This window comes from Drosophila innubila, assembly GCF_004354385.1.
Source record: "Drosophila innubila isolate TH190305 chromosome 2L unlocalized genomic scaffold, UK_Dinn_1.0 4_B_2L, whole genome shotgun sequence".
Classification (NCBI taxonomy): domain Eukaryota; kingdom Metazoa; phylum Arthropoda; class Insecta; order Diptera; family Drosophilidae; genus Drosophila; species Drosophila innubila.
The window spans coordinates 16071732-16093843 of record NW_022995372.1 but is presented as its reverse complement, the minus strand read 5'-3'; the positions used below and the strand labels follow the sequence as shown (position 1 = coordinate 16093843).

Sequence of the window (22112 nt, the reverse complement as noted above, 5' to 3'; positions counted from 1 at the left end):
TTTTCAGGTGTAAAAGAGAAAAACTCTTTTTTCCTGACTTTGTACTTGAATTCCAGTGATTGCACATTACATAATTTTAAGGTAATTTTCAATTTTCTCTTTAAAAACACATGTGCAAAAATAATAAAATTAAATACAAATACTTTGTTATAAATAATTGGTTTGAACGCGCTTATAAATGCCGCATCGTATTATCCAGGTATTCATTGCTGTTGAGGAATCGGTAGCATCGACATCAAAGATAATTTTTTAATATGAGAGCATGGGTGAGTTTTAAAATGGTTATTTCAATTCACCACAGAGTTGAAAACATACAAGGATTATTTCAGGTTTTTTCAGTATTTATCATCCCATTGCTAATTCTTGCGACGGAGACACAATCGAGTTCCAGCCTTAAGGATAGAAATAACTCTCCAAACCATCGTAACAAAACAAATGCGGACTTGAAGAAACAATCTATTCATACTGATTATCGGGAATATAGTAATATAGAGTCAAATCCACGCTCGAAGCGCGAACATTATGAAGTGCGAAAAAAGCGACCGAAGAAAAAACGACCAACTATTCATCAGGCAAAACAAGTTCAACATGGAAAGCGACAAGCATTCTTTAATCAAGGTAATGACGAAAAAATCTACGAAACATTTGAGGAAATCCACGAACATATTAATGAGCCAATAACTGAAGATGGACAGACTCAGGCATCCGAGCGCTACGAAAGCCACGAAGAGACATTATTGGGAGTACAGAGCGATGATGAACAACAAAAGCAGGAGAGTCCTGTTAAGATTAAAGTGAAGCACCATCATCACCATCATCATCATAACCATATCAAGGAAGTCATAAAAACCGTGCCAAAGCCGTATAAGGTTGAAAAAATCGTTCACGTTCCGATTGAAAAAATTGTGGAAAAAATTGTACATGTTCCGAAAATTGTGAATGTTACGGTTGAAAAAATAGTACATGTGCCTGTGGAAAAGATTATTGAAAAAATTGTTCAAGTACCAAAAGCTGTACATATACCCAAACCATATATTGTTGAAAGAGTTATGGAAAAAATCGTGCATGTACCCAAACCATATCCTGTTCTAAGAACTGTTCCATATCCGGTTGAAATCAAAGTGCCTGTAACCGTTGAAAAGAAAATTCGAGTACCCTATAAAGTCGAAGTGGAACGAAAAGTTCCAGTTCCCTATAAAGTCGAAGTGGAACGAAAAGTTCCAGTCTACATACACAACCAAGAACCATATAAATATGAACAAACTTATTCCAAAAACTATAAGGATAGTGATGCAGTTCAATTTAATTCTGATATTGAAGAAACAACAGGCACTGAAAACTATCCTAGCTTTATAACTCCCCGATTTCCATCGTATTTTTATTCGAATAAGATGAGCCCATTTAAAAAATCTGAAAGCCCACACAATGAGGAAACCCAGAGTATAAAACAACCAACAGAACAACACGCAAGTATTGAACATCCTAAAAGTTTTGCACCCACAATGGAGCAATCTACATCTGAAAGCCAATTTCTACCCATCAAATTCCTAGAGAGTAACTCTCGCCTTAATATTGTTGTGGCTGATAACAATATAACGTCGTCAGACATGAATTCTCAAATATATGATAATAAATACCATGAACTACCATTTCCATTTGAATTTATTCACTTACAACCAGTTCCCTTCAAAAGTAATTCACAGCTGGAACTACCATTTCCAGGCACGATGTCGAATAGCACATAAGGCATAGTTTACAAAATATATATAAGATATATTGGTATAAGATATGTTATCTAATTAATGTAAAATAAAATTACTTAATAAAAAAACAAGAGAGGAGCTAATTTGCTGAAAGTATACATCGTTTAAATCAAACGTGGAATACCCTTATTATGACAATTAATAAATAGCTGTTTCTGGCCGAAAGCATCCGAAAAATGGCTGGAAAATTTAAATTTTGTTGAATGCAAATTTTAAAATGCAATAACTTTGCAATATATTTATATTTTAATAAAAATTTAAAAATCGAATTTAGATAAAATTAAGGAAAACATTTTAATAAAGGTTTGAAGTGAAAGAGAAGTTAGAAAATTTAATTTAAAAAAAAAAATAACTTAAAAAAATCAACTAAATTCTGAAAAAAATAATGCAAAAATTAAAAAAGTTCTAGCACAAAAAAAAAATCCGAAAATGGGTAAAATAAATTAAAAATACCCATTATCGGAAATGTACTTATTTTTTAAGTACAAAATTTCAAACCATATCGGAAACTTTTACCGGATGGGCAACCTTATGATTATGATTTTTTTCGATGCACAAACAACAAATTTTTTGTGACATTTAAGGAAAATTACATTTTATTAAGAAACATGGAGTCTTTTGAAAATAATGACGGCAATCGCGACGAATTGATTATTCAACAACAGCGTGAAATAGAAAAGAGGTGAGTAAAGAAAAAATTTGCAATTTAGTTATTAAAGATTTGCGTTGCCTTTTAGATTAGTGATTCGACGCCTCTTGTCAGCGAACAGTTGCCGCTCACTTGTTTACGTGCCGAATATGATGGCGATGATATATTCACCGCTAAGATTCAAGAGTTGGCCAAAAAATATCAATTCATTCGACGAACTCGTCCCGACGGCAACTGTTTCTTCAGAGCATTTGCATATTCATATTTGGAATATTTAATCACCAATAACAATGCTTATCAAGCATTTAAGAAGCTTGCAGAGGCCTCTAAGGAAAAACTTGTTCAACTTGGCTTCCCAAGTTTCACATTGGAGGACTTTCATGACACTGTGAGCTCTCAATGTAGTACTTACTTATAGAATATGCAATTTTATCGGCTGCTTTTCGTTTCAGTTTATGGAAGTTATAACGCGTGTTAGTCCAGATAATCCCGAAGGATCTGCAAAAGTTCAAAATGAACTGCATAAAATATTTAATGAACAGGGCTATTCAGATTATGTTGTAGTTTACCTCCGTTTAATCACATCAGGCAAGCTGCAGGAGGATGCAGACTTTTATCAAAATTTTATTGAAGGTGATTTCTCCATAGAAGAGTTTCGTCATCAAGAAGTTGAACCGATGTACAAGGAGTCAGATCATATACATATCATCGCACTTTGTACAGCGATAGGGGTTGGAGTGCGTGTTGAATACCTCGATAGAGGCGAAGGCTCTCAAGTAAAAGCCCACGATTTCCCTGAAGGATCTGAGCCAACTGTTTATCTTATTTATAGGCCAGGACACTATGACATATTATATCCAAATTTTAATTGAGAAACATCACATTCATAAAGATATAAAAAAAAATATATAAGCAATTATAGTACATAATACTTTTTTAAACAACTCATAACTTATACTGCTCATTTTATAAATTTCAGTCAAGTATCCCAACAGCTAAATAGTTCTAAAGGATTTAAAAATAGTCTTTTAAAATTTATTTTCAAAATCTATCATTTATCTATGCAACATATTAATGACTGCTGAATTACTTTACTTATTTGTTATCAAAAACTATTCTGTATTTGTTACTATATAGGTAATAAAAGTCGTTAATCGTTTAATAATCAAATCCATTATTCGTAAGCCCGGATCAGTATAAAGGAAGAAGACTATACAGTCAACGGTGTTTTTCCGTGAATTATCTTTTAAAGAAGGATTGCTTAAAGAATTTTTCACAAATCCCAAAAACGTACACCATCTACATATTTATTTTCATGTAAATAAATGCTTTGTGGTAGCTTATGACTTAACAATTGTATATATAATTTATATGATAGCTCTTAGGAACACGGGCATTTTAAATATAAAAATATATTCGTAATTATAATTCTAATAAAATTCAATGATATATGTCTTTTGTAATTCAATAATTTTGTCTCCAGACGAAAAATAATATTTATGAACACCGGATAGTTACATAAAAAATACAGGAGCCAAAGTGTTAGCTTATATTTAATTTTGAATACATCTTAAAAATGTAAAATTAACGAATTTTTGAGTCTTTAGCCAATCAATTCAATTTTTTAATTTTGTGCGTCAGTATTAATATAAATTCGCAGTTTCCAGTTGAAAACATAAATTAAAAAGCATAAATCGTTCGTACTGTTTGAAGATTATTTTTTATTTATATTATATACAAAATATTATTGCCATGTGGGAAATGCCTATAAATGCATATCTAACAAAAATAAAAGTTCGGTTATGTAAAATGTGCAATTGGGATAAAAGCTCCTTCACAATTTTGATTCCGAGTCTAACACGGACAAGGCTTCATTTTTCTCCTCTTCCAATTCCTTGCTGGTTAGTCCCAATTTGGTTTTACCAAAATCACTAATGGTCAAGCCTTCGACTATCTTCCATTGCTTGTTCTTAATTTCCACGGGGAATGAGAATACCACGCCGACGGGCGATCCATAGCTGCCATCGGAGAAGACGCCCATGGAGACAAATTTGCCTGGGGCAGTGCCGTTCCACCAATCGTGCATGTGATCGCAAGCGGCCTTGGCTGCCGACATAGCCGACGACATTTTACGAGCTCCAATAACAGCTGCACCACGTTTTTGAACAGTTTCAATAAACTGACCCTGCAGATAAGCATCATTGCCGACAGCTGCGGTAATTGATTTCCAGTCATCTTTAATGAGAACCTTGCCATGGGCAGCGTCTGGGTATTGCGTGGAGGAATGATTGCCCCAGATGATAATGTTGCTAACTTGGTTAATGGAGACACCCAATTTGGTGGCAATCTGTGAAGCTGCACGATTCTGATCCAGGCGTGTCATAGCCGAGAAGTTCTCCCGTGGAATAGATGGTGCGTAGTTGGCGCAAACCAACGCATTGGTATTGGCCGGATTGCCAACAACAAGCACTTTCACATCCTTCTTGGCCACCTTGTCAAGAGCTTCACCTTGCACCTTGAAGATCTTCACGTTAGCGGACAACAAATCCTTGCGCTCCATTCCCTCTTTTCGGGGCATGGCACCGACAAGGAACGCGGCTGAAACATCCTTGAATCCAACCAGAGGATCCGTGGTGGGAATAACCTCACGCAACAGGGGCAATGCACAGTCAGCCAGCTCCATGACGACACCCTCCAATACGCCCACCATGGGTGGAATGTCCAGCAAGTGCAAAATCAGAGGCTGATCCTTGCCAAAAACTTCTCCCCTGGCGATCATGTAGAGCAGGGAGTAAGCTATTTGGCCAGCAGCTCCAGTAACCACGATACGAATTGGTTCAGCCTGAAAATATGTAAGCAATCGATTAGTCTGATACGAAACTATCGGGAAAGCTCGACAGTGAGAGGCCCTGTACCTAAAATTAGTTTTGAATATTGATGATGCTCATGGATACATATAATTTAGAGAGATGCTCCCAAAGGAAAATTCAGTATGTTACATACATTGCAGCAAACTTATACGCCCCTTCTATTGGTTACTGGGCTAAAAAGGGCAAATGAAAGAAACACTGCACTGCAATTTTCTCTCGGGTTCGCCTGCACTGAGCAGCTTTTACACTAATTGGCAATCACATAACACATTCAAATTCACAGCCACAGACACACTAGTGGCATGATAAGCACAATAGGCAATCACAGCGCTGCTTCTTCTTTCCCCTTAATTGCCACCGGGTGAGATAAAGAACTTGCTGCATAGCAAAGTTCAAATCATAATTTGGTTACAATGAAATTTATACTTTCTCAGATTGACACGTCTCAATTAAGCTCGACTTGAAAGGGTCAGAAATTTTTCTACTTCTTACAGTAAAACGAAGTTAACCAAGAAGAAATAGTGGAAATTCAAACCCCGATAATTTTGTCTAAAGGATATTATTCCAATCGGAATGTAAATGTTCAGTTTAAGTTACAGCTTTATTTTGAACTCTGTCAATTAATTACTTGACTTACTGTAAGTATGTAAGAACAATGTTTATGTAATTATTGAACTTTCATATATTAAATAAACTCAACTTTATGGAAATTGTGTCGACAAACAAGTTAATCCGCATGCATATTTGTATATATGTACATATTTTGATATAAATACATATGTAATTTGGCGACAATTAAGCGGTGTTTACTGTATTCTGCCAATCAAATTTCTGGAGCTGCATTTACCCTTTTTTTATAATATCGCAATATTTAAGTAAATACGTATAGAATGCAAATTATTTTAGAGATATATAATAAATGAAAGTAGACATATTCTTATTTGGATTTGTCGTAATAATTTGTCCAAAAAGTAAAGGTCAAATGAATGTTATATGAATTTATGATTGCAATGCAAATTTAACAAACTGCAAAAGTTCATAATTCCATGAGAACTATAGGTTTGGGGTAAGTGTTAATGAAAACTTGGATTTTTATAGAGTTTAAAGCAATTTTGTTTATCTCACCATTTTTTCTGTTGCGGTCTCTCAAAATGTGAAATGAAACTTCCAAGTTGTTATTAAATCGCTCAGCTTTTATTGACGCAATGCGGTTCATGGGTGGTTGCCACACGGTCCAAATGTTGCCAGCATGCAAAATTATCCGATCTGGCAACATGTAAAATTTTAATCAAATTGCAAAATTGGTTGCATTGAAGAATATTCACTTTTTTTTAAATTTTTCTTAATATTAAAGATAGAATTTTTTAAATTTTTTGTAAGAATTTTTAGGTCATTTATTAAAAATAATACATTTTGTTTGCATTTTAATGATGGATCATCTTTTTAATTTAAATTGTGCGCTATGCGTCTACAAACTTTTCAGAAGAATCGATTTCCCGATAGCTCCACAAAAGATATTTTTCTTAGTGAAAAATTGACGCTACCAAGTGGAAACGACTCGTATCAAAACATTGAGTCATTGTTTGAGAACACTAAATAAGTAAAATAAAGTGTGCGTTTACCAACACTTGCATCAAAATAGTAAATAATAAAAAATAGAATAAAAGTTGATTTTCTAGTACAACAAAAACAAAAAGCATAATATTATTTATAATCGCTGACACGGCAATTCAAAACAAAACAAATAAACAAACAAGTTAATAATATAAAACTATTGAAAAAGGAAAAAGATGTCTACTGAGGAGCTGCCCGATGATTTGGATAAACTAAAAATAACACCTAAAAGTGAACATAATAAATTGCGTGATAGAAATCCATTTTACAGCACAAATACTACATTGAACACAGTGGCTGTTGGCGAATTCATTTCAAATTCAAAACATGTGCATTGTAAAATGCGACGAATGAGGCGAAAATCGACCAACAACATCGATGCCTGCGACACCAAGAAAATAGACAATGGAGACGACGCTGAAGATGACTTTGAAATTGGGAATCCTCTGCGTTGTCTGTCTGGAGTGCAGCAACTGCAGCTATCGAAGAAAAGTCTATTACGCGAACCCATTTTGCGAGTCGTGAATGATAATGCACATTCGAGAAGTACTTTTGGAAGCCATAATCGTCGAATGATTCCATTACATATAGATGAAAAAAGTCGCACAAATTTTCATAAATCTCGAAATAATAATGTCAGCATCAAGTCGAGTATAAATAACGTTTGCAGTTTTCGTGAGCTAATCAGCGAATGTAATGTCCTACTAGATGAATCAAAGTCGAAGAAATCCATCGTGGACAACACCTGGCACTTGTCCAAAAACTTCACCATATGGCAAAAGAGTACAGCAGAAACTCAAAAAGAGAGTGACCGTGATCGCGAGCGACCTTCAATTGGCACAAGTGCAAGACTCTCATGCTCGCAGGAGGCCAGCAACAATGCTGCAACAAATCCAAGAAATTGCGACGATGTCACCATTGGCGAATTGGCCAGCTACTTCGACACTATGGTGCACATTCCCAAGAAAATGTCCTCGATGGCGGAAATGATGTACATTTAAGTTTTTGGGCACTGCCACACACATATACATATGCTAATACATAAAAATATAAACGCATAAGTGTATACAGCTGATCAAGTAATTGTTTTAACATAGAAAAAAACTTATTTTATTTTGCAATAAATCTAATTTTTTTTCTATTTAAATTTATAATTCCTTACGATTTTTACAAGTTTAAACATAATGAGATACTTTGAATTTAACTTAAAAACAAAACAAATAAACTTTTTCTTTATAAAACAATTACTTGAATAGCTGGGTATTTATAAGTCTGTATAAGATAATGTACAGATTTGTGTTTACTTGTATATAGACATATTAATTGAATGTCATTAGATTTACCTTATTTAATGTACATACCTTATGTAAATATATAGTATGTATATTAATAGATTTACGCATATTTCGGTATAAATGAAAATTAAACTAATGAATTTTTATTGCTTAACAAAAAGGTATTTTGAATGATCTCTTGAGCTATGTTAAAGTTATAGCTTTGAACAAAGAAAATCATTTATAATGATGCTCTGAAAATTTATTTTTTGTTAGCATTCCCAGGAAATCCCCAGTTCCATTTAAGTTGGAAGATCGCACGATACTCAAATTTTGTATATAATAGGGCAAAGGTTGACTTCCATTATTTATAACTATCTGTGTAAGCCGGTCTGGCATTGAGTTCAAGTTTTTATAGTTTGCGTTGTTCTTGGGGACCTTGCTGGATACCAGATCTTCAATTGGATTTAGGTCTGGATTGTTTTCTGGTCACACAAATAAGGGTGTTCTTCTGGCTGGAGAAAATTCTTCTGTTTATCTTTCGGTGTAAATTCGCGCCTTGTTTTGCTAAAATCCATATTTCTCCGTAAAGGGCTACAGCAAATTATAAAAGAATTTTATTTAAGAACTCTACTTCTTCGCAATATGAAGTACTGCAAAGTTATAAAAATAAATTGTAGATACAAGAGTTGGACTCACTGTTACCTTATTAAGGAATACCATTACCTCACGCAAGTGCATATCCAAAAGCAAAATATGATCGCAGTTTGCAGATATGTATGTATTCATATTGCTTAAGCAAGCCACGATCTGCTACACACAGTTTTTAAATAGCTAGTAGGAAAGAGGCAATATTTAAATTTGAAGAAAATTTAAACAAAATCATAAATTTACAAAAAGTATTTTGACTGAGGTTTGCAACATCTCTGTCGGGGAATTTAATACTGTGATTCCAGTCGCCCACCGATGTGTTTGTTCCATATATCAAAATTATATTTTTATATGATCTTTTGAAGAAGAATGGGAAAGTATTACTCAGTTGTTGATGTTTATAAAATGGATACCGTCTAAAATAACTTTACAAAATGTTCTTTGTTTTGAAAATCATCAAAATTAACAATCGCATTAATGCGTCGGCTTAAATATATCGATATATCGTTTCGAAAAAAGTCGCATTGTAGAAAATCGATACGTCAATACTTGTTCATCACTAGTATGAATGTATATTGTACGTATATATGTATGTGTTTTCAATAGGCATTTAATTTTAGGCAATATTAAATTATAAAATTTAATACTAAAATAAACTGTGAAAAATTTGCAAATGTGCATTTAAGTGAAGATATACAACAATTGTAGGCCGAAGATATGCAGTGCCGAGCTATAATGCTTAAGGTAATAACCAAACTCACGTGTCTGTGTAACTATTTAATACATTTGGAAAAACTTATAAGGGTTTAAGAAAATATAATTGAACAATAGGCCTGTGGTATTTTGATTCAAAGAGAACATTTGAACATAGATTTACATAACATATACGCAGCTACGTCTCTGAAGGTACAAATGAAGAAATACGTAGATACATACATTTGAATGTTTGTATGTATATAGAAAGTGCATTAAGTAGAGTACATAGTATATACGTATGTACATATTTTTTACGTGTGTATATTGCGTATTGGAAAAGAGTTTATTATTCGCAATGATTGTCATCTTGACAGTTAAATAAAAAGAATTAGTAGTTAATAAATACATATGTACATAGGTACGTGGGTATTTCTAAATCAGGAATGAAAATATCAATACATGTAAAAAAAGGTACGGAGTCAGGTTCGTACATATTTACATGTGTCCATACATATATAACTTCACTTGTGTACATAATTTCATTACATGCAATATTGAATAAAATATATAAACAATCAGCAAAAAAAATCGAAGTAATATATAAAACGTAATATGTTATTTTAACTAAGTGTCAATGCTTGTAAAACAAACTGTTAACGTCAGTGTCAAATAAAAAAAACTTTAAATTTATTTATGTATGTATTTCAGTAATTTAGTTATTCTCCAATTTTAGTAATTCGTAATTGTTGAGAAAAGGGTTGCAAAGCTAAGCAACAAAATACACTTGTTATTTAATTTAGTTTTCGTGTTTTGATCTAAATATTATTTTAAAATAAGCAGACGTTTCTCACTCCCTACAGTAACTACAAACAAATTTTTTCTCTACAGTGTCCTTGATCTTGAATGCGTCAGGTTTATTTTCGATTACATTATTGATATATTGTGTCTGCGTCTTTTGAGAAGAATTTAAATAGATATTTTATTACTGAAGTTAAATACATATACATATGTTAATTACTAAATTTATTAAAATTTATAGTCTGTTGTTAAAAGCATTATTAAATTTAATCTTGAACTTATCTTAATTGGGTGAGCTAAACTTTTTGAGAACCACATTTTTAGTCATTAAATATTATTTAAATTTAGCGACATATAAATATATATATTTTTTTATTGAATCTGAACTTATAAGCACAATTAGAAATCAAACTAAGAACCTGACTAGAATCTTTCACCTACAACTACTTATAAACAGGAGCAACACTTTTAATTAATATTATCATTTTATTCTTTTTCTATAAATGTCAATTTCCATTTCAGGTTTAACTATCCCAAATTGTGTATATTATTGGACAGTAAGAAGACAATGTAAGTATTATAATATTTGTAACTAAAATAAATGCCCCAAGTTTTAGGATGTTGTTTTTTTTTTATGATTATAAAGGATCTAAAAATATAGGTGTTTTGTCGAGATTATCGGCAATGCATGGTTTCCAGAAGTTTTCCACTGAAACAAACTTGTTAGGGGCTGCTTTCTGCTTTTCTATTGTATTTTTTTATTATTGATTTTTATTTTTCCTCCATTCGCTTCCTTTATTCGCTTCCTTTACTTTTCGTCGACAAGTTGTTTCAATGGACTCAGCTTTTCATGACTCATTCGAGTTATTGATGATTGTTGACTCAAAAGATTTGGGTGGCAACAACAAAAACGAACAAAAGATGCGTGCGATAATAGAAATGTAATGTGCAAATATATTTTGAATCATAAGTTGCTTACACATACACATAATCTACAACAAAGGAAAGCTGTTTACCAACTTATATAATTTTCCAAATAAATGTCAGCTAGTTTATGCATCTATTTTAAAGATATACCCCGAGTATAGTTGTGTACCTTTGCCTTTGTCATGTGTATTACAATAAAATAAATATAATTTTAATTGCATTTCACAGATGGGCGACGTCGATCCAGAAACGTTGCTGGAATGGTTGTCTATGGGACAAGGAGATGAAAGAGACATGCAATTAATTGCTTTGGAGCAGCTATGTATGCTTCTTTTGATGTCAGATAATGTTGATCGTTGTTTTGAAAGGTAATTACCTGTATGATATAATAAATTTTTTTTTGTACTCAGCGATTACAAATACGAGCTTTGACTTAATTTAATATCTAAAATGATAAAAAAATAATTAACTGAATGTGAAAATTTCTTTTATTAAAAATGCATTTTATGAAACTTTTCAATTGAGCTCAAGATAAAATTAGACTTATTTTAAGGCCTGACTCCAGTATGCCAGAAAATAAAAATTCCTGTCAAACTTAATGTAAAAAAAACTGTAATTTTTTTTGTTTTGTTTTGACAGGAATTTTTATTTCCGGGCCTGCTGTAGACAGGACTTTAAAAAATTTTATTGATTAAAATCAACAAATAAAAGGCTTTAATTTTACAAAACTATAGTAATAATTTAAAATATTAGTTGCATTATGAATGTAAAATAAAATTTAAAACTCTATTATTATTTAATATTTTATTTATTTCGATAACAAAAACTGGTTTTATTTTGTTTTTTTTTTTTTATAATTCTCAATTTCTGCTTAGTATAATTGCATTTCCCAACTACATACATTATTTTTCCGCTCATTAACATTTCTTTTGTATTTGATTTGCAGTTGTCCGCCACGCACATTTTTGCCAGCATTGTGTAAGATATTTTTAGATGAGCTTGCACCTGAAAATGTGCTCGAAGTGACCGCAAGGGCAATAACGTATTATCTGGATGTATCTGCGGAATGCACACGCCGAATTGTTTCCATCGATGGTGCAATTAAAGCAATCTGCAATCGTTTGGTTGTTGCTGATCTCTCATCAAGAACATCTCGTGATCTTGCAGAGCAATGCATCAAGGTTCTTGAGCTTATTTGCACCAGGGAAGCAGGAGCGGTTTTCGAAGGTGGCGGACTCAATTGTGTCCTTTCATTTATTCGGGATAGTGGATCTCAAGTACATAAGGACACTTTACACTCGGCAATGGCTGTTGTTTCGCGACTCTGCACCAAAGTGGAGCCAAATTCACCCTGTATTGATAATTGCGTTGAGAGTTTAAGCACTTTGCTCCAACATGAGGATGCAATGGTTTCAGATGGCGCTTTAAAATGTTTTGCATCGGTTGCTGATCGTTTTACAAGAAAATGGATTGATCCCGCTCCCCTAGCTGAATATGGTTTAGTTACGGAGCTATTAAAACGTCTGGAAAATGCTGGTGGTGCCAGTAATCATCATTCTCTGTCCGCAACGAAAATCAGTGGACCGCAAACAGCAACAGCCACTGCAACTCAAACACCAAACCCAACCCCAAATTCGGATCGTTTAAACGATAATGTTTCTGGAACAGCTGCAAACACATCTAACAAAATTCAACCAAGTGAATCATTTCGATCACCACAATCGATTTCCACAACCATTTCGTTATTGTCCACATTGTGCCGTGGATCACCTTCGATTACACGGGATATTCTAAGATCTCAGTTGCCGAATGCAATTGAACGAGGCCTCAAAGGCGATGAGAGATGCGTGCTCGACTGCATGCGATTTGCAGATCTGTTGCTGCTCCTCTTGTTTGAAGGTCGGCAAGCCCTGAATCGTGGCAACGCCAACTCCAGTCAGGGACAATTGGCTCCGCGTCCAAAAAGAAATGACGCCAGCAATGATCGCACACATCGTCAACTCATTGATTGTATTCGATCAAAGGATACAGAGGCTTTGCAGGAGGCAATTGAAGCATGCGGCGTCGATGTCAATTGTATGGATGACGTTGGACAGACTCTGCTTAATTGGGCATCTGCCTTTGGCACATTGGAGATGGTCGAATACCTTTGTGAAAAGGGCGCTGATGTCAACAAAGGACAAAGAAGTTCATCCCTTCATTATGCTGCTTGCTTTGGGCGTCCCGGCATTGCCAAGATCTTATTGAAATTTGGAGCTTATCCAGACTTGCGAGATGAGGACGGAAAGACGCCTCTGGACAAGGCACGAGAAAGATCAGATGATGGGCACCGTGAGGTTGCTGCGATTCTGCAATCACCGGGAGAATGGATGTCTTCTGGTCACTTGCTTGCCAGCAAGGATGGCCAAGCATACACATTAATGGAACCACGAGGTGATCCTGAAATGGCACCCGTTTATCTAAAATTACTGCTGCCCATATTCTGTCGAACCTTTCAAGGTTCCATGCTCAGCAGTGTGCGACGAGCAAGTTTGGGACTCGTCAAGAAGATTGTGCAGTATGCTCATCCCTCGGTGCTTAAGAGTATCTGCATCAAATCGGATGAAGCCACAACATCAATTGCAGCTCAAAATGTTGGAAACTTACTAACCGAAGTTATTGCCAGCGTATTGGATAGCGAGGTAAACATAAAGACAAATTCATAGAATATTTTAATTAAAATTATACTAACAATATTCATTTTTAGGATGACGAAGACGGTCATGTAATAATCTTAAATATCATTGAGGAACTAATGTGTAAGACACAGGAGGAATTTCTCGAACATTTCGCTAGACTCGGCGTATTTTCGAAAGTTCAGGCTTTAATTGATCACGGCGAAGATGGCGGATCGCAGCTGCTTACAGCAAGCTCTCAAGATTTGTCTGCGTCATCACAGAGATGCCCAGTGCTATGCATGCCACATAGATCAGCTTCAGGCAAGCTTATTGATTTTTAAAAATTTTCAAAAATTTAAAATACAATTTTTATTATAATCTTATTTCTTAGCAGACGATTCTATGGAAGATGCTAAAGAGATTCTGCAAGGAAAGCCGTATCATTGGCGTGACTGGAGCATTTGTCGCGGACGTGATTGTTTATATGTTTGGTCGGATTCTGCAGCCCTAGAACTTTCGAATGGCTCTAATGGATGGTTTCGTTTTATACTTGATGGCAAGTTAGCCACAATGTACTCAAGCGGAAGTCCAGAGAACGGCAACGATAGTTCAGGTAAATAAATATAATTTAAAACCACAACTACCCTATTCTCATTTAGTAATTTAAAAAGATTCAGAGAATTAGAAATACCAAAAAGCTGTAATTTATGTAATTAAACAACGAATCGAATATCGAGTTTTCCTAAAATAATAATAATATTTGAATTTTTCAATTTTGATACAGAATCAAATTAGTTGCCAAATAATGATAAAACTGACATTTCGAAAGGAAATCGGTTAAAATTTGACAAAGTCATGACAGTTTAAAGTTTTAGAAAGATGTTCAAGGAATAAGATTAAAATGGACAGTAATAGAAAATAATTTCCAATTTTGATGCAGAATCAAATTGGATGCCAAATAATGGTAAAATTGACATTCCGAAAGAAAATCGGTTAAGATATGACAAAGTTGTAACAGAATCAAATTAAAGTTGAGTTTTTCGTTTTTTTAAAGAATATATATTTAATTATTTTATATGAATGATCGTCAAGAAAATAGTCGAGTTGAAGTAATAGAAAGTCGAGTTGTCGACTATTCGATATATTTTTTTCATCACTACAAAAAATGTAATGAAATGTTAAAAAAAAAGAACACCTTTATTTCGATAATTTATATTCCAAATCTCTAGAATAAAATAAGTAAAACTTAAAATAGCGGCCCTGTATCCATAAATTGTATCAATTAGCTAAACATCTTTTGTTTGCAGAAAATCGTGGAGAGTTTTTGGAGAAACTTGTGCGTGCCAGATCGAGTGTGAGTCCTGGAACGCCATCACAGCCTATATTGCCCACGGTGTGTGTGTTGCGGCTTGTGGTTGGCAATTGGGTATTGCAATCGCATAAGCCGAATCAACTGCAGATACACAATACGGAGGGACACCAGGTGACCATATTGCAGGAGGATTTGCAAGGATTTATATTTGAAAGCAACCGGGGAACGAAACATTCGTTCACAGCTGAAACTTCATTGGGTGCAGATTTCGCTTCCGGATGGTCAACGGAGAAGAAGAAACGCATCAAGTCAAAGACGGATGTGCAAAAGATACAAGTGCGCAACTTATCGCGTGATATTTATAACAAATACTTCAAGTCAGCTCAAATAATACCGCGTGGTGCAGTTGCGAAATTAACAGCGATTGTCAAGCAAATCAATTTGGCAATTGAACAGCAACGTATGTGTAATAACAACACATGGTCAAATACGTTGTTTACATCGTTGACAAACTTGTCCCAGTTGATACATGAAGATGGCGTTGTGAGTGCCTATGAAATGCATTCCTCGGGCTTGGTTCAAGCGTTAGTTGCTGTTTTGTCTAATAACTATTGGGAAAATAATTTGTCGCGCTGCAAAACCAACAAAATGTTGAAAGAACGCATCGATATATTCAAGAAATGCATTTTCGGAGATTGCAATGAGGCAAACAAATACGATACGAAAAATACGGCCAGTATTTTAATACAAAAACTTGTCGCTGTCTTGGAAAGCACCGAAAAATTGCCAGTGTTTCTTTATGATGCTCCAGGCACTGGATATGGCCTACAGATATTACAGAAGCGTTTACGCTTCCGGCTGGAACGTTCATCGTGCGAAAGTACGCTGTTTGATCGAACGGGACGTACTCTGAAAATCGAACCCTTGGCGACAGTGGGACAACTTGCTAAATATTTACTTAAAATGGTAGCTAAACAATGGTACGATCTGGATCGTTCTACTTTCTTCTATTTAAAGAAGCTGCGCGAACTTAAGCCCGATATAACATTCACATACGGCTTTGATTTTGATGAAGAGGGTTTAATGTACTACATCGGTTCGAATGGAAGAACCTGCGAATGGGTTAATCCAGCGCAATATGGACTTGTGCAAATCACTAGCTCTGAGGGAAAGACATTGCCCTATGGCAAACTCGAGGATATATTATCGCGTGATAGCGTTTCTCTAAACTGTCATACCAAGGATAATAAGAAGGCTTGGTTTGCCATCGATCTGGGAGTATATATTGTTCCAACCGCATACACTTTGCGCCATGCTCGTGGCTATGGTCGCTCGGCGCTTAGGAATTGGCTATTGCAAGCCTCAAAAGATGGCATTAATTGGGTGACTCTTATTACTCACGTGGACGACAAGAGTTTGGTCGAACCGGGAAGTACAGCAACTTGGCCAATCATTTGTGCTTCGGATGATGCAAAGGGATATCGACACATTCGAATTCAGCAGAACGGTCGAAATGCATCTGGACAGACGCATTATTTAAGTTTGAGTGGATTTGAGATTTACGGACGTGTTGTGGGCGTTTGTGATGACATTGGCAAGACGATTAAAGAAGCTGAGGCAAAAACAAGGCGTGAACGAAGACAGATACGCGCCCAACTTAAGCATATTACTAGTGGAGCACGCGTCGTACGCGGAGTTGATTGGCGCTGGGATGATCAGGATGGTTCCTGCGAGGGTACAATAACTGGAGAGATACACAATGGTTGGATTGATGTTAAGTGGGATCATGGAGTCCGCAATTCATATCGCATGGGTGCTGAGGGCAAATACGACTTGAAGTTGGCCAACTTGGAAAGCGTCTCGGTCTTTGAGGGCGGCAACTCTATTGCTGGCGCCAAGAAAAATGATAAAGGTAATGTGTTGACATCACGCAAATCAAGTTCGACTCCATCGCTTCCAGAAGCAACTGAGATAAATAAGAACGCCGAGGATGCATCCAATCAAACAGTTTCGGCAGATAATCTCGCTTGGAAACAGACCGTGGAGACGATTGCTGAGAATGTATTCATTTCGGCTAAGACACAGATTACAACGAATCAATCTAACACAGCTTTGACACGAGACACTCAAGCCACATTTAGTGAAGCCAGTTCCGGATCCGATCAAACTTTAACAGCTAAAACAAATATTCCATCGCCTTTAATACGCGAATTGGAACACATTGCCGACTTATCCACAATTAACAATTCAATGCCAACAATAAGCTCAGGCAATGTCTCTGACCTGGCCACAATTTCCGAAGGTTTATCCATTGTTGAAATTTCAAAGGATGGCAATAGTCCAAAGCCTGCAGAGTGTGAGTCCTGCGAAACAAGCTCTGGTGCTGCAAGCGATGTCAAACTAGTTTCTCACATTGAAGAAAACAACAAGATGAATGCCAACAACTCGGTGAATAATGCAGCTAAAGGATTGTTGATTAATTTAAAGCAAACGAATTCAACTGGCACCTCAAATTGTGGCACAGAATCTCGAGAGATCATTGATAAAATGCGTGATGGTGTGGACATGATAAGGAATAACACTAACAACATTTTGTCTGCTGATGAACTGCATTTGCATCGGGCAAACATATCGGGAGGAATTAAGGGTAATGCAAAGGTATCGGTCATAATACAGTCGGGTAATCTTCAAAAGAATGAGCAAGCAGATGGATCTGGTAGCGATGCCACGAAATCTTCCATTCCTACGACTTCAGATGACGCACCAGCAATTTCAGCCTTTGAGAATATGAATCCACAGATTTCCAATGATGTTGTGTCCGTTTCTAACCAAATGAGTATTAGTGTACCCAATCTGACAACAACATCATCCTCTGAGGTCTCTTCAACATCCGAGGCAGCTGTGCACAGTGGATTCCTGGAAACATTCGCAGCGATTGCTCGACGTCGAACATCACAGGACACGCACAACGACGGAAACCAAACAAATAAGACAAATGTCAATAAAAATGAGCACAGCAATCAGAATGTTGGAGCTAGCTCCTTTTTCCCCCGAGGCCCCAACTCGGTAACAAGTCTAGTTAAACTAGCCTTATCCAGTAATTTCCATTCGGGATTGTTGAGCACCGCCCAAAGCTATCCTAGCCTCTCATCGAATAACGAAGCAAATTCTGCATCGAATCCAACAAATATGAAAGTTAGCCAACAGGCCGCACCATCGATTAACCCTACGCTAACCATGAGTCTCACATCCACTTCTAGTGACAGTGAACAAGTCTCGTTAGAAGATTTTTTGGAAAGCTGCAGAGCCCCAACTTTGCTGGGCGACATGGAAGATGAGGACGATATGGATGAAGAAAATGATGAAGAGGAGAATGAGGATGAATACGAGGAAGTGGGTAATACACTTTTACAAGTGATGGTGTCGCGCAATCTTTTAACTTTCATGGATGATGAGTCTATAGAGAATAGACTGGCTGGCGTGAGCAAGCGTAAGTCCTGGGACGATGAATTTGTTCTAAAACGACAATTTTCAGCCCTCATACCAGCATTTGATCCACGTCCGGGTCGTACCAATGTAAATCAGACATCTGATTTGGAAATCTGTCCGCCAGACACGAATTTTGAGAGCTTCCATCAAAGTAGACAAACAAACAATGAACAGACAATGCTGGGATTGAAGTTACGTGGACCCGGACTGGGAGGAGTTCCAGATGTCGAAATTGATCTGGATAACAGCGATTGGAGTATATTCCGTGCAGTGCAGGAACTACTTCAAAATAGTCAATTGAATAAGAATGATAAGTTCCGCAAGCTTTGGGAACCAACATATACAATTGTCTATCGCGAAATATTCCCATCAGTTCAAGAATGCACATATTTAGAAACGGATGAGGGACAAAATACACCGGGCGTTTCATCCCGAAGCGGAGCATCTACACTATCTCCAAACTCGCCAGTACATGGTGGATTAAGCGTCACAGATACAAATTTGTGCTCTGTCGAGGATGTCCTCGAGTTGCTTATCCAAATCAACGGACTAAATCAATCCGAATTGGAAAATGAAGAGCAAGCTTCATCAGAGAATTTGTTGCTACCAGCTGAACTTTTTATGAGCAAGAAAATCACAAATAAATTGCAACAACAGATACACGATCCTCTCGTTCTGTCGAGCAACGCTCTACCAAACTGGTGTGAGGATCTCAATCAATCTTGCCCATTTTTGTTCCCGTTCGAGACCAGACAATTATATTTCAACTGCACTGCATTTGGAGCATCTCGTAGCATTGTTTGCTTGCAATCTCAGCGTGACATAACTACGGAGCGCCAGAGAATTCCCATCATGAGTCCAAGGCGCGATGATCAACACGATTTCCGCGTCGGTCGATTGAAGCACGAGCGCGTAAAAGTCCCACGAAACAAGGATTTGCTAAAATGGGCAATTCAAGTGATGAAAGCACACTGCAACCGCAAATCTGTGCTTGAGGTTGAGTTCTTGGATGAAGAAGGCACAGGATTGGGTCCAACTCTGGAGTTCTATGCTTTGGTTGCTGCTGAAATTCAACGCTCCGATTTGTGCATGTGGCTCTGTGATGATGAACTGAGCGCAACTCTCGATATACCTTTATCTGATAATATCGAAGATGCAACGAAACCAGTTGGATATTACGTAAACAGGCGAGAGCAAGGATTGTTTCCAGCACCGTTGCCACAAAACTCGGAGATCTGTGAGACGGCATCCAAGTATTTCTGGTTCTTTGGAGTGTTTATAGCCAAGGTTTTGCAGGATATGCGGCTTGTCGACATGCCTCTATCAAAATCGTTTCTACAACTGCTTTGTCATAACAAATTGTTACGAAACGATTTAAAGCTCAAGTCCAACACACGTTCTCAAGATCTGATGGCAAGCTCAACAGTTTCCAAGGATTCGGAGTTGACAAACACGTTCTCTAAACTGTTGAACGCCGATCTAACACAATCCAACTGGTTTAGTGGAATTCTCAGCATTGAGAATCTAAAAGAAATTGATCCAACACGATATCAATTTTTAATCGAATTACAAGATCTACTGATGCGAAAGCAAGCAATTGAGTTAGACAGCAGTCTCAGCTGTGAAAATAGAAAGGAATTAATTGATAATCTTAAGATGCGCACGAAGAATGATATTGAAGTATCATTAGACGATTTAGCCCTAACATTTACTTACTTACCCAGCTCATCAGTGTATGGATATACATATGCAGAACTATTGCCAAATGGCTCAAACATCGAGGTCAACATTGACAACTTGGAGGCATACTGCGAATTGCTTCTCAACTTTATGCTTCAGGATGGCATTGCCAAGCAAATGCAGGCGTTCCACGATGGATTCTGTCAAGTCTTTCCTTTGAATAAACTGGCCGCATTTAATCCTTCTGAAGCTCGAATGATGATCTGTGGAGAGCAAATTCCCCAATGGAGCCGAGAAGATCTAATGGCATACACTGAACCAAAGTTGGGATACTCCAAAGAAAGGTAAGACAACTTTATTAATGTATTTTGCTTATCTTTTCTAAATATAACCTTTTTTTATTCTTAGCCCTGGATTTCTACGTTTTGTTAACGTTCTATTGAGCTTATCGGGTGCTGAACGAAAAGCTTTCTTGCAATTCACAACTGGTTGCAGCAGCCTGCCTCCTGGAGGATTGGCCAATTTACATCCTAGACTTACGGTCGTGCGTAAAGTTGACGCCGGACAAGGAAGTTACCCATCAGTGAATACTTGCGTTCATTACCTAAAGCTGCCCGACTATCCGTCAGAGGAGATAATGAAGGAACGATTGTTAACAGCAACTAAGGAAAAAGGGTTTCATTTAAATTAAAAAATATGTATTTCTTTGTAATTTTTATTCAAATTTAAACTGGTTTTGCGCTTTGCAACAATTTAATGATATGTAAATACAAAACATACTAGAAATTAGCAATCCACTTATCCAAAATACTGTAAAATAATTATAACTTAGTTATCACTTTCAACTTTTCAAAAAAAATATTATATCAATAATTTGTGGTAAAACTCAAAACGTATTTTAATAAATTGCCTTTGATGTTGAATCATTTTTGCGATCTTGTTAAATTAATTATGTTTTAGGAAGCTTGGAAGCCAATTTCGCAAAATCACACTCCTATTTAATTTCATGAACTCACGAAATCGATTATGAATTCTGCCTAACTTTATGAAATAGTGGGGCGAAACCAAATAACCTTTTTACTGAAATTAAGTGGCTATGAGGCAACTGCGCAATTTCTACCTTGCCAATTCCGAAAAATTTGTAATTGAAAATCAAATTATTAATTAATTAATTATTAAAGTTTAATTTGATGACTTTAACTTATTACTTGTTAATGTAGAAGATGTGCATCAGAGAGCTGCAACGGGTATGTTCGAGTATGATCGAACACCTGGGTGAAAAAGTCAATCAAATCAACTCAGCGGCTCAGCCGCAATGTGTTAGATCGTTAAATTTAAAAATAAGATTTATTATTAATAACACGTTTTTCTTAAGTATTTTCAAAATAAAATAATTCATATATTTTCAATTATTAATTCTATGACTAACAATTTATTTTGTCATTCAAAAATATTATCTAATTAACAAAAGTACAAAGTGTCTCGAAGCTCGGATACTATGATGGACCCAAACACAAGCCAGCCGGTTCAATAAACTACTGGGTCCAAGCCATAGGATAGCGATAGGTAAAAACGGCCCCACATGACACAACATTTTATTTATTTTCCATTAGAGTAGTTTTTTTAATTCATCATTAAGTCATCATTACTCAAAAATGCATAAAATGATTTTGAAATGAATTCCGTTTTTCGAAAGGTTATTAATATATCAGTAATTCATTTATACACAGTT

The 22112-nt window shown here is 36.0% G+C and overlaps 5 protein-coding genes across 6 annotated transcripts; 4 read left to right on the top strand and 1 right to left on the bottom strand.

Moving 5' to 3' along the window:
- Positions 1-620: 620 nt before the first annotated feature.
- On the top strand, positions 621-1745 carry LOC117779883 (the record flags this gene model as incomplete). Its single annotated transcript, XM_034616222.1, has 1 exon — positions 621-1745. A coding segment is annotated over one exon (1125 nt), but the record flags the coding sequence as incomplete, so codon positions are not given.
- A 549-nt stretch (positions 1746-2294) lies between these two features.
- LOC117780253 (ubiquitin thioesterase otubain-like) lies at positions 2295-3577 on the top strand. The gene is given in 3 exon segments (XM_034616704.1): positions 2295-2449; positions 2501-2800; positions 2865-3577. Coding segments are annotated over 3 exon segments (798 nt in total). The 5' UTR covers positions 2295-2371; the 3' UTR covers positions 3285-3577.
- A 536-nt stretch (positions 3578-4113) lies between these two features.
- On the bottom strand, positions 4114-6543 carry LOC117780593 (malate dehydrogenase, cytoplasmic). The gene is made up of 2 exons (XM_034617181.1): positions 6408-6543; positions 4114-5254 (listed from the first exon to the last, which is right to left on the bottom strand). The coding sequence occupies exons 1-2, from the start codon at positions 6408-6410 to the stop codon at positions 4247-4249; spliced, it is 1011 nt and encodes a 336-aa protein (XP_034473072.1). The 5' UTR covers positions 6411-6543; the 3' UTR covers positions 4114-4246.
- A 403-nt stretch (positions 6544-6946) lies between these two features.
- On the top strand, positions 6947-8351 carry LOC117782001. Its single transcript, XM_034618904.1, has one exon. It carries the CDS (start codon positions 7073-7075, stop codon positions 7895-7897), a length of 825 nt encoding a protein of 274 aa, XP_034474795.1. The 5' UTR covers positions 6947-7072; the 3' UTR covers positions 7898-8351.
- Positions 8352-9414: 1063 nt separating this feature from the next.
- LOC117782137 (E3 ubiquitin-protein ligase Ufd4) lies at positions 9415-21309 on the top strand. 2 transcript variants are annotated; one of them, XM_034619111.1, is made up of 8 exons: positions 9415-9565; positions 10838-10885; positions 11471-11610; positions 12189-13923; positions 13989-14220; positions 14294-14512; positions 15207-20724; positions 20789-21071. In XM_034619111.1, the coding sequence occupies exons 3-8, from the start codon at positions 11471-11473 to the stop codon at positions 21069-21071; spliced, it is 8127 nt and encodes a 2708-aa protein (XP_034475002.1). In that variant the 5' UTR covers positions 9415-9565; positions 10838-10885. The 2 variants fall into 2 exon arrangements, with proteins under 2 accessions (XP_034475002.1, XP_034475003.1); XM_034619112.1 differs by lacking the exons at positions 9415-9565; positions 10838-10885 and having other exon boundaries at positions 20789-21309.
- The last annotated feature ends 803 nt before the right edge of the window (positions 21310-22112 follow it).

Excerpts from the sequence above, each read along its gene's own strand:
- LOC117782001 (XM_034618904.1), top strand. The coding sequence starts at position 7,073 with ATGTCTACTGAGGAGCTGCCCGATGATTTGGATAAACTAAAAATAACA.
- LOC117782137 (XM_034619112.1), top strand. The coding sequence starts at position 11,471 with ATGGGCGACGTCGATCCAGAAACGTTGCTGGAATGGTTGTCTATGGGA. Across the intron at positions 13,924-13,988 it reads CCAGCGTATTGGATAGCGAG|GATGACGAAGACGGTCATGT; the intron begins GTAAACATAAAG and ends ATTCATTTTTAG. Across the intron at positions 14,221-14,293 it reads GCCACATAGATCAGCTTCAG|ACGATTCTATGGAAGATGCT; the intron begins GCAAGCTTATTG and ends ATTTCTTAGCAG.